The sequence below is a fragment of the Lactuca virosa genome, chromosome 1 (assembly GCF_052849685.1).
Source record: "Lactuca virosa cultivar CGN04683 chromosome 1, Lactuca_virosa_CGN04683_v6, whole genome shotgun sequence".
NCBI lineage: Eukaryota > Viridiplantae > Streptophyta > Magnoliopsida > Asterales > Asteraceae > Lactuca > Lactuca virosa.
Window position 1 is genome coordinate 137,648,779 of NC_136426.1, and position 16,674 is coordinate 137,665,452.

General features: G+C 32.6%; 3 protein-coding genes across 5 annotated transcripts; 1 reads left to right on the top strand and 2 right to left on the bottom strand.

Annotated features, from left to right (window-relative positions):
- Window positions 1-796: 796 nt before the first annotated feature.
- LOC145106810 (putative vesicle-associated membrane protein 726) lies at window positions 797-2,622 on the top strand. Its single transcript, XM_079043742.1, has 5 exons — window positions 797-1,265; window positions 1,742-1,883; window positions 1,968-2,088; window positions 2,179-2,241; window positions 2,353-2,622. The coding sequence occupies exons 1-5, from the start codon at window positions 1,076-1,078 to the stop codon at window positions 2,497-2,499; spliced, it is 663 nt and encodes a 220-aa protein (XP_078899868.1). The 5' UTR covers window positions 797-1,075; the 3' UTR covers window positions 2,500-2,622.
- A 5,866-nt stretch (window positions 2,623-8,488) lies between these two features.
- Window positions 8,489-10,820, bottom strand: LOC145158674 (Tetratricopeptide repeat (TPR)-like superfamily protein). Its single transcript, XM_079077539.1, has 4 exons — window positions 10,570-10,820; window positions 9,422-9,634; window positions 9,156-9,311; window positions 8,489-9,059 (listed from the first exon to the last, which is right to left on the bottom strand). The coding sequence occupies exons 1-4, from the start codon at window positions 10,687-10,689 to the stop codon at window positions 8,646-8,648; spliced, it is 903 nt and encodes a 300-aa protein (XP_078933665.1). The 5' UTR covers window positions 10,690-10,820; the 3' UTR covers window positions 8,489-8,645.
- Window positions 10,821-12,860: 2,040 nt separating this feature from the next.
- On the bottom strand, window positions 12,861-16,258 carry LOC145158684 (uncharacterized). Of its 3 annotated transcripts, none has more exons than XM_079077552.1 (3): window positions 15,874-16,258; window positions 14,329-15,716; window positions 12,861-13,528 (listed from the first exon to the last, which is right to left on the bottom strand). In XM_079077552.1, the coding sequence occupies exons 2-3, from the start codon at window positions 15,670-15,672 to the stop codon at window positions 13,187-13,189; spliced, it is 1,686 nt and encodes a 561-aa protein (XP_078933678.1). In that variant the 5' UTR covers window positions 15,673-15,716; window positions 15,874-16,258; the 3' UTR covers window positions 12,861-13,186. The 3 variants fall into 3 exon arrangements, with proteins under 3 accessions (XP_078933678.1, XP_078933674.1, XP_078933670.1); XM_079077548.1 differs by having other exon boundaries at window positions 14,329-15,724; window positions 15,874-16,257; XM_079077544.1 differs by having other exon boundaries at window positions 14,329-15,757; window positions 15,874-16,257.
- Window positions 16,259-16,674: the final 416 nt, after the last annotated feature.

Sequence of the window (16,674 nt, forward strand, 5' to 3'; positions counted from 1 at the left end):
CAACAACGACCATGTTGTGGTCATCATCTCGCCACGTTGTGGTGATCTACCAGGCGTGTTCTTCATTTAACTGACATGGGCACGCTGTGGTATAAGTTTTTTTCCCAAAAACATTATCCTTGACATCCTTAAATCTTCAACAGATCAAAATGGAAAAATAGATGTTACAGGAGGGTTGAAATGATCGGAGAATAAAAAGTTGATGTGACGTTTATTTGCCATCAAGGGTTTGGATAGATGTACTGCCTCCATCCTTATAGATGTGTTTTTAATACTACGCATATTTCAGTGTATTCTACACCCTTCTATTTCCGTAAAAAGGAATAGAATTAAAATTTTATTTGGAACAAAATTGTCCGAAACCGACTAAAACAAACAACCTTTATATGGTTCGTTAACAGATAGTTTAGACAGTATACATGTGTTAAAAAATTATTAAACCAAACCAAACAAACTAAAATGAATTAAATGAACCATATAATATCTCAAATAGCTATATCCTGATTTTGATTCGTATTACAACCTAAACCTAAATATCAGGTAAGATTATACATGATGTCAAATTTAGCAACAAAAATGATTAATTAAATAAATTGACAAAAATAAAATACCAATTAACCCAAGTGAACAAAAAGTAAGAGAGCCGATGGGATAATAATAATTGTTATTTTTCTACAAATTAAAATACCAAATGAGTATTGACATAATGCATACGTCAGAAATTCAAAAGAACCCGCGTGACTGTTAAAACAGCTACATTTGTTTCTCTCTCACGCACAAACATGCAAAACACACATTCACCATCACCATTGAAAACGAACACCAATCGATCATAGATTTTCGGCCTTCCTTTATTCTTTCCAACAAATTATCTGTTCACATAGATGTGTTTTCTTCCATCCTCATTTCTTGAAATTTCATATGATTTCAAACCAACATAAGCTGACAGAATTTGAATTTTCCGAACGCATTATCAGCCATTTTGTCCTCGATTTGATCAATTTGATGTTTCTACAATTGGGTTTTCGAAAATTCTGAAAATTTTGGTTCGCATTAGGGTTTTGGAGAACAGGAAATGGGACAGAAATCCCTGATCTACAGCTTCGTTGCCAGAGGCACGGTGATCCTCGCTGAGTATACCGAATTCAAGGGGAACTTCTCAACCGTCGCCCAACAATGTCTTCAAAAGCTTCCTGCCAATCAGCCTCGGTTTACGTATAATTGCGATGGCCATACCTTCAATTACTACATCGATACTGAATTTAGTGAGTTATTTTCCTTTAATTTCGTCAATTTTTTGAGATTCTTACGTTGATTACAATCCGGCCTAGGGTTTTCTTCATCACCGTTTGAATTTCCTTTACGACCCTGGTCTTATAGCCTGTTGCAGGACCAACTCCGTCGTTAAGAATCAATGACACATTGCTAATTAGAGGATACCATATTAATTGATTACAGCTTAATACATTTGCTTGCAATTTGCATATACTAGCTGTTGAATTCTAATATTTAAGACTTTGCATGTTAGCATTCCGATATTTTGATGTGTTCTTTGATAAATTACATGCCAATCTATGTTACCCTTTGAGAGATTCAATCAACAATCAGTAAATTTAAAATCATGGATAGAGAATAACACCAAGTGAAAAAGTATATTAAATCGAAAAGAAACATCCCCTAAAAAGGAGAAACCATTGAAATGGAAAATGTTGAGGACAAAGGATGTGTTTGGGTATTGCAGCATACTGTGTTGTTGCAGTGGAAGCTGCTGGGAGGACCCTTCCCATGGGCTTTTTGGAACGTGTGAAAGACGAATTTAACAAAAAATATGGAGGTGGAAAAGCTTCAACTGCTGCTGCCAAGAGTTTAAGCAAATCATTTGGGTACTTTAAAAATACATAAATTTAATATTGGTGTTTGTTTTTTATAATCTTTTCATGAATGTTATAACAATCGGTGGATTTTAGACCAAAAATGAAAGAGGAAATGGCATACTGTGTTGCTCATCCTGAAGAGATTGACAAGATTGCTAAGGTCAAAGCTCAGGTTGATGAAGTCAAAGGAGTTATGATGGGTAACATTGAAAAGGTATCTTATTTAATAATAACACTTTTCTCATTAAGTCATTTTCTTCAATATTCTATAAGAAACTTTTGCATCCTGAGTGATGTTTTGTAGGTTCTTGATCGTGGAGAGAAGATTGAACTTCTGGTAGATAAAACTGACAACCTTCGCAATCAGGTTTGTAACTTTGTATCATATGAACAACATTTTTTTTATAATAAGTTTTTGTAATCATGTTTATTACATTAATTGTTTATAAATGCAATTTCTTTTTGAATAAATGGTTAGGCGAATGATTTCAAGAAACAAGGCACGAAGATGAAAAGGAAGATGTGGATTCAGAACATGAAGATTAAGCTGATAGTTGTGGGGATTGTGATTGTTTTGATTCTGGTGGTTATTATGTCAATCTGCAATCAATTGAGGTGCTTTTGAAGCTCTTCCTTTCTCCAAATGCTCAATCAATGAGTTTTTGCATCTAAGATGCTTCATCTACATGTTGTTGTTTATAATACATTGGTCAAATTAAATGACTAAATAAACTTAGTATAAGATATATACCCAATGTTTGAAATATTTTGTATATTGTAACAAACAAGTTAAGTGTACATTACTTATCATCTTTACTTGGTATTCCTTTTAGGAGGAAAAGTGTAATTACAATTTACAAAGATGTGGTACGAAATAGATTATCAATATTTTCATTTTGTTTAAACCATGTTACTTGTCAATTATCTTTAACATCCTAATTTTGAGCAATTTAAATTTTAATAACTGAATAATAAAATAAAGTAGTTAATGGATAAAATAAATAGTCGAGGTTAAAAAAGTAAAAACATGTTGTTATAAATTAATTAGAGGATTAATATTAGTTTAAAACTAAAAATTTGCAATGAAGGACTAAAAGTGTCAATTTAGCAAAACTAGCTTTAACTTAGTATGATTACCAAAATGCCAGGAGTTAATTATGTGGGGGTTAATCTAGCAAGTATAGAAACTTTTAGGTTAGTTGGTGACTATTTGGGATCGAAGTGAAACATATGGGATATAAGGGGTTCATATTGCCAATACTCGTAAGATTTAGAAGAAAGCCTTCCCTCCCCCCATTTGAATCAAAAATCAACTTTGGAAGCTTAGGGAGAATGGCGATTCTTAGGGCTTGAGGAAGATTTAGAAGTGAAACTTGAAGATTAGTTGAAAAATTAAAGTTATGAATCACTCATAGAGGTTTATAATTTCATATCTTTTTTTCCCTTGACTTTGAACAAGGGTTTGGAGAATCCTTCAAATCCGAATTTGTTAGTGATTAATAAGCTTTAAGTAAGTTTCTAATTCCATTCCAACCATGTATTCTTCAATCTACACTAAAATCTCCTTTGCTTTGCTTGATTTGGAGTTTGAATGTGTTTTGAAGCTTTGAAATCCTAATAATGGTGGATTACAAATGGAGATTCATTTCATGAAATTGATGATGGACTTAACTTTATTTCAATCTTACTAACTTATTTTCAAACAGAGAATCCATCATAGTTAGAGTTTGAGACGTTATGATCTAATTAGAGTTGCCAATGTGCTTGAGAGCTTTTAGTGGAAGTTTGTGTTGAATTGTTGACATGATTTATAAGTTAAAATTTAGGTAAATAGTATAAAAGACACTCAGTTTACACCAAAATTCTAATTTGACACTGTGTTTTTTTTTTCTTAAATTTGACACTGTGTTTTTCAATTTGTTACAATTCTGACCACTTGACCGGTCAATCAGGTTAAATGCTGACGTGACATGATGATGTGTCAGTTTTGATGACGTGACATGCTAACATGATATGCTGACGTGTCAAAATTGAATTTTTTTTCCACAAAAAACAGTAAGTTTTCACTTTTTTCGATTTTGACACTAAGTTTAATTTTTTCTTTCAGTTTTAACACTATGTTTTTTTGTTCCAAATCGAACATCATTTATCAAATTTTGTTCAATTTTGACCATTTTCCATTTCAATTAAAAACCACAGTTTTGTATAAATACAATTTTTTTTTTTTTTTTACATTCAAACCGTAATTTTATGTATAAATATGTATTAGTTATATAAAAACCGTATTTTATATTAAATACACAACTTTAAAATGACTTTGTAGGTTTGGAGGCGTATAGTCGATTAAAACCCGAATGTCAAGTTTGCAACCCTTGAAATTTTCACATCTTATTAGAAGCTTATGGTTAGTTTGATTCTCATGATATAACTAATGCATAAATATACCTTATACTTTGAATGTAAAAAAAAACAAAAAAAAAACAAAACAAAAGAAACACCTTGTATTTAAATAAAAATGTGGTTTTTAAACAAAAAAAATATATTTATACGGTTTAAAATGTAATAAAAAAAATATATTTATACGGTTTCAAATGGAAAATGATCAAAATTAAACAAAATTGGAAAAAATGATGTTCGATTTGGAACAAAGAAACATAGTGTCAAAATTGAAAGAAAAAATTAAACTTAGTGTCAAAATCGAAAAAAGTGAAAACTTAGTGTTTTTTGTGGAAAAAAATTCAATTTTGACACGTCAGCATGTCACATCATCAAAACTGACACGTCATCATGCCATGTCAGCATGTAACCTGGTTAACCGGTCAAGTGGTCAGAATTGTAACAAATTGGAAAACACAGTGTAAAATTTGAGACAAAAAAAACACGGTGTCAAATTAGAATTTTGGTGTAAACCGAGTGTTTTTTATGCTATTTACCCTTAAAATTTTGTTTTAATACATGAAATGTCATAAATCGAACTATAAATGTTATTTCGATTCACTAATGTTGATGATCTAATGAGAGACTGAAGATTTTAACTTATTTTGAAGTTCAAGTAATGCTTATTGTTCATAATTAGATATTTGAGAGTTTAAATCATTAAATCATCATAGGAGAATCATACATCAAGATGTAATTAACATGTTCTAATGGTTATGAGATGGTGCTATGATTTTGTTATACATTCAATACCATTAGGAATGATTTGGAAGTGTTTGGAACAAGATTGGACAAGTTTAGGCAACATATAGGCTTTTTTGCTTGAAACCGAGTTGTGAAAGAGGGAATCGGTCAAGGCCATGCCAAGGCATGGGTTGAATCAGTTGGGTAACCTTTTGGACATACCCGAGAATTTTGTTTTTCCTAATCAAGCTTAAATTTCTTCAATGGCATAACTTCCTCACCACTTCTTAATTGTTGGTCTATAATTAGAATTACATAATTGAGAGTGAAAATAGGGTTTAGACTCGATATTATGAAATTAGTAGTTGATTAAGGGTATATTTGTTAACCCTAGGTGATCATTAAGGTCTTGTTCATCCTTAGAAGTGATTTGAAGTTCTATTCAAGACTAATATGAGTTATACCCGAAGTACATGTCCCTAAACTTACTTTCATCTTTTGGTTCAAATTTATTTCATGTGTTTTCTTTCTATATGAAGTTTGATTACTATAAGTATGCACATTTCATTCAAATTATCTTTGGAAAGAGTTTTGTTTCTTTTGAGAAAACCTTATTAGTTTGGAAATGTTTTGAGCATCCTACTTGTGCATTCACATTAGATGGGAGACCTTGCGATTCATTCATGATATCCATATGAGATTTTGACTATTTGGAAGTTACTAGATTTCTATAATCATCACTATATACAAGTAATGCTAGCTGCCCCTTAAGTGTTGCTATACACAACACAAGCGATGTTGCTTACCCCTTAAGTGTTGCTTATGGGATGGTTCACACGTACCTAGTTTGAATCGGTCTCTATTGTATTGTGTATAACATGGCCTTCTAAATATAGTTGTAGTCAAACAACTATATGTTCATGGAGAAAGGTGATAGAGGAAACAATGATATTTAGAAGGCCATGTTTATCGGTTTATGTAGTTGTTTCACTACAAATTTATGTTTTAGTTTGAATTAATCTTGCATTTAAAAAAATACTTTTATTTTGGACTTATGTACTGTATTTTCTGCATTTTCATACATTTAAATGATCATGAACTTTAAAAGCTTGATTTATGAACTATTTTAAATTTTGCATGGATGTTTAACTCAAGTTCATAAATGATCATTTTAATCGTCTTGAGTTTACTTTAAATAATGTATTTTTTTTATAAAAATAACTCAAGATAGTTAAAATGCCATTATATTTGTTTGTTTTGTTTACTTTTGTTTGTTTATGTCCGTGTATGTGCATAAGAGAACGCAAATTAGAGACAAGATTTTAAAATAAACTAAATAGATGAGCATAAATTGTTTTTATAAATAAAAACATGTGTAAAGATTTTTGCATTGGAGAAGTTTGTATCGTAGACTTTTCCCTAAATAAAGATTAAGGGCGTTGTGCCAAAATGAAGGGTTAACAACGAAAATAATAAAAATGGATGTTTATCCCTTTATCCCCACACATATTAGACATATTTTATAAAGATTAAAATAAAATAAGCAGCCATTTACTTTGTGAAAATTGACAATTTCAACAAAATAATTTTGCAAAAATTCCAAAAACATAACCAATTAAAGCAAATACCATCATCGAGTGATAGGGTGTGTTCGGCACAGAGCATTTGGGAGCGTTTGAGAGCTTCTAGCGTTGACAAAACGCTCCGTTTTGAACAGAAAGTCTCGTTCGGCACTACAAGCTTCTAGTGTTTAGTTTAAACAAAACGCTCCAAATCCAAATGCTACTTCATGTAGCGTTTAACAAAACGCTACAAGCTACAAGCTATCCGCTACCCGCTACAAGCCACCCGCTACCAGCTAATTTTGCCGAACACGCCCATAGTGTTCCTAAGCACGCCACATAATTTTTTTTTTTTAATTTTGTTTAATTTTTTTAACAAATATTAATTTTTTAAACAAATATCTAATTTGTTAAACAAATATTAATTTTTTAATCAAATATTAAGTTTTTTAAACAAATATTAACTTTTCAAACAAATTTTAATTTTTAAACAACTATTAATTTTTAAAAACAGAAACATAATTATATTAAAAATACTTGACTTACAACATAAAAAACGATTTAAAACTTAACTTAACTTATGTTAAACATAAATGATTTAAACCTAAACTTAAAACATCACTTAATACTGGACTTAAAACGTAAATAACTTAAACCCAAACTTAATAAACAACTTCAAACACTCTTATCTCACTTTAGATTTGTAGGCAATATCTGCTTTCGCATTTTCCACGATCCAACGAGTCGTCTCGAACAACCTACTATCATCTTGCAAGAAGAGTTTTAATGCTTTAGTTTTTTGTTTGATTTAATCAATCTCCAAAATTTTGTCGATTTTGGCGTCCCACATTTGAAGTTGCTTGCTTGCGGCGTCAACGTCACGAGATGAACTAACATATATATATATATATATATATATATATATATATATATATATATATATATATATATATATATATATATTTTTATCGCAACCAATAGGATGAGGGGGCATTTCGTGTAGGTCCGCACTGTTGCTCTCTTGGGATTGTTGTCTGTTTTAAGGAAGACATGATTGAGTTTAAGATAAAGATATGAGAGGAAGAATTAAGAGTGTGTAAAATAGAGAAAAAAATGAGAATGTATTTATAGTGGTTTTTTATAAAAATTGATTTGTTTTTTTTTTCTACAAAAATTAGTTTTTTTGAAAAATAAAAGAATATTTTTTTCTACAAAAATTAGTTTTTTTGAAAAATAAAAGAACATTTTTTTTCAACAAAAATTAGTTTTTTTGAAAAATAAAAGAATTTCTTTTTTTGAATCTGGTCAAAAAGTTGCACACATCCATCTCTTTTCACGCTACTCCACGAGCGAGAGGACAAAGGCGAACCCCATTGGCGCGTGCTGGTGACGATGTAGGCGCGCCCAATGAGTCCAAGACGAGGGGTTGACGCACGCCACTCCGTAAAGTCTTAAGGGCCAACAATCGCATAACGGGAAGATTGAAGTAAAGCTGCATACAAAGTCCGGGTTTTCGGTCTAGACTGGAACAAGGTTGGGTGAAATAGATTGGTTTTTTATGGGTTTAATTCCTCAAATCATCTCACAATTCCCTCTACTAATTTTTTTTTAACTATATTTGCAACCGTTTTCACATAAGATAATTTATATTTCATGTCGTGTTAGGTTAGCGTGCCATGACCAACTCTAAACATGTTGAAATCTCTTGGCCTAATAGTAAGAGAATAGGTTAAGAGTTCAAGTCCTAATTATAACAAAATATGTAGATTGTCCTAGTTATAACAAAATATGTGGATTTTGGAGTAGAATAGTATCTAAGTAAGTTGTTATAAAAAACAACAACAAATTAAATGAAATGATTTTATAGAAAAGGCATTCATAAAATGATTTTGTAAAAAAGTAATCATGTATTTTTTTCACTTTTGAAGGAAATTTGTTGAACTATTTTTCATTATTTTCTTTAAACTACACTACACACACAACTCTAGTACAAAGATCGATTATTGGTCTATACATGTTATATATTTATATATCCATTTATCTCAACAACCATTGAGTTATTGGCCCCTAACCACACAATCATAATCGATCAACAAGCTAATTGATCTCTATATGTCGATATCTCTTCGAACACCGAAAGTCTCCTTGATCTCGATGGAGTCCATTGGTTTATTAACTGGTCAAGCCCCTCAATAAAAGCATCCTCCAAACTCACCACACCCTGGTCCGGACCAGGGTGCACCTGAGCTAGCCGCCATGGCTCTAGCTCCTGAACCAACTCATTAGTCCGGTTCAGTAACTTGGGGTCATTCGACCCCAAAAGTTTACCTTCCATCACTTCTAAAAGAACCGTGTTTGCCTCTTTATATCTACCTTGTTTCACTAAACAAAGGCACAGATTGCATGCCTTGTTGGCGTCTGGGTCTATCTCTTGAGCTTTACGATATACTGCTTCTGCTGCTGGGAAATTTTTTAGCTGTAAGTACGCCCACCCTAAGTTACCCTGCACCACATTTAATCCAAGTGTAAATTAGGAATTTACTTTATTTTTCATTTTTCATTCTATGTTTAGATTGAAAAATAGAATCCATAAAATTACCAGTATTCTTGATGTCTCTTGTTTGACTGTAACTTGAAATTTCCTTCCATGGGAACGTGCGGTTTTTGTGGGTTTTCCATTGAAGGCTTCTCCTTGATAAATCATCCGAAGCTTCTGTTTCAAAAGCTCGATTTGTTCCTCTAATTTCCCACATTTCTAAAAAATCACATTAACTTTTATTAACTCATAAAGAACAAAAAAATGTACTTTATGTTATGTAAAACAAGGTCTGATTTTGAGTTTTGAGGTGGAATGTAAATAATTACCTTGTATAAGTCGATTAGAACATTGTCTAGTGATTCTTGGGCTTGTTTAGAGCAACGTTCTCTAAAGGATCTAATAAGTTCAATTGCTTCTTCAGCTCTATCTTGTTGTTTCATAACAACTGCCATGTCTTTTAAAGCACTATCAACTCTATCACCCATATTTATTGCCTTCCAAAACTCGACTATTGCTCCATTTGGATCCTTTTCCACCAGCTGAAAAAACATATATATTTATATAATTAAATAAAAGATTGTGTATTGTGTGACAAAACTAGTTGGTAGTGTAAAATGTATATTTTATTATTTGTGTGCAAAGTGTTGGGCAAAAATAGATGTGAACTTTTGAAACGTGTAATTTGACACATAATTTGACACTTTTGGACAAAAAAACGTTGATTTCATGGACTGATTTTCTACAACTAATAAAATCAAATTCAATGGTGGAATAGTTGACAACATCATTTTAATAAAATAAATATAAAATAAAAGGATCAAATTCAATGGTCAAATAATTGATTGAAGATCCGGACCCTACACAAGCCGTATAACAGATTGCAAGAAATAAGAATGCTTCTCTGCAAAGCAATAATCTCGATCTCAAATCTCAATCAAAGATTAAAATCACACATACTTTAATTTCTAAAGATAGAATAAGCAATTACTCAAGAAGAATCGCTGAACATTCGGTAAAATAATTATGAATTAATCAAAGCAACTGATTATTATTTGACCAATGAATAAGCAATTGATTTGTTTTTTTGAATTCGTTCGCGCAATAATTCATTATTGTCGTTGTAACTAATTATAGATAACAAAAAATGAACCAAAATAATCGGATCAGACAAAATTATCGAATATTCCAGTATGAAATAATCGTTCATCGATTAACTCTATGGAAAATACAAATCAGGATCAGGACAAAACACAGAATAGTTGTAACTTGTAAGCAATTGATTTGTTTTTTTTTCGAATTCGTTCGCGTAATTTTTCGATTTTGAGTATCATATAATCGGAACATGACAAAACACATTCAGGTTACATAAACATATTCATACAAATGGCAAATTAATTCAAGTATTTATAATTTTATATACAATTGAAGAAAAACTCAAAAGATACGGAAAGTACAAATCCAGATCAGGACAAACCTGAAGATGTTTGGCTCTGACATACGGACTATCACCAGAAGGAAGCTTATGAAGCACATGATACGCAACAGAAGCAGCCTCAACAGCTTCTTCATTCTTCTCTCGTTTCCCTCCCTTCATTTCACTAGAATTTTCTTTTTTCTCTCTCCAAAAACAGTTGACGAAAGCTTCGTTAAAGGTAGATTTATGCTTTATTTCTACTCTAAAACTTGAATACTGGAGAATTTGGGGTTCAGGGGCAGTTTTTCAATGGCGAATGTGAAGGGAGGGAGGAGAGAGAGAGGATAAAAGGTGGGGACTATGAATTGGGTCGTAAAGGAGTCTAGGTTCAGTTTAGTTGGTTTTGAACGGACTTGAGGGAACAGATTTGTTTAATCAACGTATTGCCCTCTGTCACGTATTGTTTAACCGCCTTTTATTGTATTGTTTTTTCATGCAACAATTATTCCACATATAAATATAAGACACATATAATTAAACAAAAGTATTTAATTAAGGCATATTTTGATAATAAAAAAATCTTATTTATCGTAAAATAATGGTTATTAAGAATCTTTTTCTAGCAACCATCCAAACCTTATGACATTATCTGTTTTTGTCGGTATGTTGTAATTTTCTAAAACGGGTAATCCTATTTGAAAGCACACAACATTAATTAAAGCGGGTTTTTCATTTTTATAAAGATATACAATGTATTTTATTTCTTATTCATAATAGAAATCAATATCTAATTTCCATATGATTTGAATAATATATAAAACACGGTCGTCAAGATCGTAATCTTATATATTATCGATTTTCGTTTTGCAATATGGTAAGCGTAATATTGAATCGGATCCTAAGATCCTACCAAAAACAGTTTGAAATATAAAAATACATTTTAATCAAACCATTCAGTTAACAATATATATATATCAAAACACCGGAAATACATCTCCAATACATCATTTAACTAGTGGCGAACCTACAACAAAATGTCATGGGCACCACACGTAAACTTTAGAGGTAACATGCCGAAAAAATTACGCTACACCAAAAAATTCCACTACGCCTAAAAAATTGAGTAGCACAGACTCCTTAGTAGACCCGTAAGTGCATTTAACAATAACTAATTCAAAATGGGTTTTCTAGGGTTCATATTCGGTATATTTAATTAGTGCAAGACAAAATATAAGTTTTTTTTTAAATAAATAGTAACGATCTTACAATCTTACGATTCGATCATACGATCCTACCCCGATCTTACCCCAAAACGATCCAAGTAGAATCGTGATTGATTACCTAGGTGAAATCATAGGGTCGTACGATTCTACGACCCAAGAGCAGATAAATATCTTATCTCATGTGTACAAATATGTTAGACATACATAAAGTAAATTTGACTAAACCTAAAAAAAGTCTTTCATGCCTTATGTTGTTTTTTTCCAAGTTATGTCTCAAAAAGAATCTTTTGCTAAGCAATGTCACTATGTATATATGGGTATGTTATGTCCTTAACTTCGTATAAGCAGATATCTTATCTCTCATCATGCAAAAAGCACGCAAGGGTAAATTAGGAAATTCCCTCGTATCATTGGGTGTGTGATCGGTCGATTTGGAGTTATAATTATTAGCTTTTATTTCATTGCAAAACATCCAATTTTACTTACGAATGAAAGCAACAAAGATGACTATGATGAATAGGGGATTGTAAGATCAACGTGGCCTCAAGATATGTGTTTTTCAATGTGATGACAGATGAACAAGGGGTTGCAACAATTGAAAGCAACTACAAGCTAAAAAGCCAAGTGTATAGAGCTGTAGAATGGGGAAAGTACTTGTAAACCAGTAAAAATCTCCCAACAAAATTTATGGCTGAGGAGGCAATATTTGATTTAAGATGCAATTTGCATTGCTAGTGTTGTTTAGAGATTGAACATAACTGAAATATAGAAAAAAAAAAAAAACATCCATAGATATAAAGATTTTTTAATATTTTAATATATTTATTATCGCCTCATGTATATAGGTCCACCCCGGATATTGCTTCTTCCCTTAAATGAACAATGAAATGAATTCTTGTGTGGAAAAATTCCGGAGGAGAAATCAATTCCAATTGGCATGATTTATATTTATCAACTCATAATGTACTTTGTTCATGTCTTCCACAAGCAATTTTCGTGCAAAAATAATATATTCAAATACTATATGCTCCTACATGACTAAGTGACTACATTGTTTTATTAGAAAAACATCATATTATTAATTATTGTTTGTATTACTAATATCTTAACTAAATTTAACACTTTGAATACTTTAAAATTCAAAAATATTGGGAAAACCTAAAAAAAAGTCTAAGCTACTCAACCAACCATACTTGTTTTCACCCTACTCCAACCTTTCTTAACCCACTTAACACGAATCCTCAATAAAGCGTTAATTAACTAAAATATAAAACAAAAGTTATTACTAATACGATTACAAAAATATAAATAATATGATTAAAAGATCTATACCCTCACTGTATCAGCCAATAACTTTGTGATTCCTGTCTCTTGAATTTGTTCATGGTGTAAAGTGTAAATTATTGTAAATTAGTAAAAATTATTTGAAACAATGTTATCAAATCATCGTGTTCTTAAATCCATTGCTGGTTTTGAGTTCTTCCTTTCTTCGATTTACTCTTCTCCTGCATTTTCTTCTTCTTTTCTTCGGATGTGATCCATGTGTAGTCAGCAGGGATTAAGAACGGGTCATTAACATGTTCTATACATGGAGTGGACCCGCTTGTTGATGAGCTGGCGGTTTGATACGGAGTTTTGATCCACTGAAACCAAGATGATGAGCCTGTTGTGGGAGGATTGCGGTCTGCATCTGTAGGACTTGTAGGTGGGGTCGAGAATTCATCCAACGGTTGTAATTCTTCGAATTTTGTGAAAGTAACCATTACCCTTACTGTGGGGATCACCGGAATGGCAACCTAAAAAATGGTACAATAATTTGGGTTTTGATTATTTCGGGTTAAGATAATAAACTATACTCGACCACCAAAAATGTAATTTGCTCAAAAATTTAATTCACATAAAATATACAATTCAAAAATCTCAACAAGAGCTTTATAGAAAGTAGTCCAATGACGAGTATGATATTTAAAAAAGTCTAATGAACATTTAAATTTGTCATTTCTTTTTTTAACTTTAGCGAGTTTCCGTAACATAAAATTAAGTAATAACTAGTTACAAATTATAATGTTCTTATGTTAATTTCTTGATAAAAGGTTTAAATATATGTTTTATATGTACTGTTTTTAGTGTGTGGTTGGAGTTAAAAATAAATTGTTGCTAAGTAACCATAATCTATTATGTTATATCGCCTCGAGTTGGAGATGACCTAAGCAAACTTATTATTGAAATAAAAGTAAAATTACCAAACTATCCCTAATTTCATCAACTTATCTTCTTCTTCTTTTATTCTTTTTTATTTCACTTTGAACTACTGGCCATCTCAAGGTTGAAGTCTGACTCAGGATTCGAATATGGGTCGACTCGATTTTGGATGTTTCACCACTAGACCACCTTGACGGAGGTTCTTAACTTATCTTATTTGATCTTGATTCTTTTAGTCCCAAGAATAACTTTCAAAACACACATCCAAACACCTCCCTAAACACATACACTATATGATTTTACATAGGACTCACTATAATTAGCAACTTATTTAGAGGAAAACATGCTCTAACTACATTACCCAAACCTTAATAAAATAAAAAAATATACATACCTTAACGGGAAACGTCCCCGCTGGCAATTTTGTGGTAAGCAATTCTCTTAACCTTCGTATCGCCTTCACTTTATTAGCCAAAATGTCAAGCAAAGGCAATAATTCATCCGTATGCAATGGAAAATCGGGTGAAAGCCATAAAATTGGCCTCAACCCTTTCTTATACTCGCTCTCACGGCCTCCATCTTTCCATCTACCATGAGTTTGACTTGTAGACGAGAGTTGACTTGACTTTGACTTTGATTTTGACTTTTCATAACCAACACCATTCTCAATCGGGATATCTCGATGTTTGATAATCCCATTGTTTAACGTGCTTTCGAGTTGTTTATGCTCTTCATTGGTCAAAATGTCATTAAATTCTTTGCTATTTGATTCCCTTTCATTACCAAATAACTCGTGTTCCGATTTTGCCCCTGGGACCTTACGGGATTTTATACTTACAACTACATTTTGCATATCGTATACTTTCGCCCTCCAAATCCCAACAAATTCGGTTTTCTCATGTCTACGCCACGTCATCTGGGGCAAAAGAACGGCTTCAGTGACATCAATCCCGGGCCTAAACATATTAGCCTGAGACATGGTTTGGATCTCCTGCTGCAGTTCCCCATCGGATGCCACTGCACCTGCGCCATCTAAAGCGTTCATCACCTCCTTGTCTTTATGAGAAATCATACAAAGAGATCCCGGAGGAACTTTTTCAGAACCATCACCGAGAAAGAGAACAGTTTGATTGGCCCTTTGAATTGTAAAACCATCGAATCCGGCTAAAGTCATATCTGCCCTCAAATTCGCACCACGTTTCCATATCTTGTAAGTATCGGAAGGGGCAATTCTGGAAATGAACGGAACCACAGAACTTTCGAATTGGAAATTGATTTCCATGTAGAAATCACGCATTCTTCTCATGGTTTGTAACAATCGAGGTAATCTTCTGCACCATTTAGCCCAAGCTGTGGGTTGATAGTGTTTGATAATGATTTTAGCGATGTGTTCTTGGTGGTTGCATATGGCTTCTTGAAGGGCGCTCCAACCATGTTCGTTTTGCAAGCTCCAATCAGCTCCGGCGAGCATGAGTGTTTCCGTGGCGGCGGTGTCACCCAGTTTCACCGCTAAATGGAGAGGGGTGTCACGATTTGGGACATCACGGCGATCGATGACTGTTGAGATTGCATCGGCTATGGCTTCCTCTGCAATGGAGGCTGATTCGGTGCGGATTTTGGACGGGTCACTGAGATGAGGGAGACCCGAGATTATTTTGGTAAGACCCGCGTAATCTTTCGTTAATACGGCTTTATGGGTGGGACTATGGGAATATGGAGCAACATTCATGGCTGCCATGGGAGCAATTAGGGCAAGACCCGAAGTTTTTGACTTGATCAATCCTATTCAACTGTTACCAGGTCAAGAAAGGTTCATAGAAAGTCTGGTAAACGTATGAAATACTCACAGAATTGGTCAAATTGAACAAAAACCCAATTTAATTTACTTCAATATTCGAATGAAATGAGGATAGATAGAACAATATAGAAGAAGCCAAACCTTCTTAGTGTTCTTCTGGCTTGTTTGATTGAACAGAATTCAGCTACCACGAAACACTTTTGATCCGATTCCGATCAGATAAACCCCCGAACACACATGTGGGGTGGTGGGATTTCAAAAACATTGGATTTTTTTTCAAATATTGGTCAAGAAAGAAGAAAAGCTTAAACTTGAAAGGGGAATTAAGAAAGACAACAACAGGATTAAAGAATATAAAGCCCAAACCCCATCATCCAAGCAAATGGGGGAAACTGTTTGTGTTAGAAAGGAATAATAAAACTCAAAGAAAGCATCAAGAATATATAGATGTATGAGACTTTTTGAGCATGTCTCTGTCGTAGGGTTTTAGAGAGAGAAAGATCAAACTGTATGGGAATTTTTCATGTTTAAAGAATATATAAGATGGTGAACAGTGTAAATTTCTGTGAGGTTTTTATTAGTGGGAGGAGCTAAGGTTCCGTTTTTTGGCATTATATTGGACAGATGGGGACAGGGAAGAAAAGTAAAAAGAAGAAACCTACGGTAGATAAATGATGTCGGATTTGACTAATCCGAACATGTAGCATTTATGTACGTGGAAAATGATTAACGGGAAGCAAACTTTTATATTATTCTAGACGTGAAATCCGTCTACTACACACGGGTTGATTAAAAAAAATTATATATAAAGGTATGAACTTTAAATAATTTTTTTTAAGAAAAAACAATAAATATCAAAATGTAAACATTAAATATTTTTTTTAGTTTGTCAATAAAAAGCAACAAAGTTTGATTATTTTTTTATATAGATCATTTTGCCTA

Bases quoted from the DNA above. Each gene is read 5' to 3' on its own strand.
- LOC145158674 (XM_079077539.1), bottom strand. From the start codon at position 10,689: ATGAAGGGAGGGAAACGAGAGAAGAATGAAGAAGCTGTTGAGGCTGCT. The intron at 9,312-9,421 runs GTAATTATTTAC...GTGATTTTTTAG, and splicing joins TTCTAATCGACTTATACAAG to AAATGTGGGAAATTAGAGGA. The intron at 9,060-9,155 runs GTAATTTTATGG...AATGTGGTGCAG, and splicing joins AAGAGACATCAAGAATACTG to GGTAACTTAGGGTGGGCGTA.
- LOC145106810 (XM_079043742.1), top strand. From the start codon at position 1,076: ATGGGACAGAAATCCCTGATCTACAGCTTCGTTGCCAGAGGCACGGTG. The intron at 2,089-2,178 runs GTATCTTATTTA...GATGTTTTGTAG, and splicing joins TGATGGGTAACATTGAAAAG to GTTCTTGATCGTGGAGAGAA. The intron at 2,242-2,352 runs GTTTGTAACTTT...ATAAATGGTTAG, and splicing joins CTGACAACCTTCGCAATCAG to GCGAATGATTTCAAGAAACA.
- LOC145158684 (XM_079077552.1), bottom strand. From the start codon at position 15,672: ATGGCAGCCATGAATGTTGCTCCATATTCCCATAGTCCCACCCATAAA. The intron at 13,529-14,328 runs GTATGTATATTT...ACCATTTTTTAG, and splicing joins CGGGGACGTTTCCCGTTAAG to GTTGCCATTCCGGTGATCCC.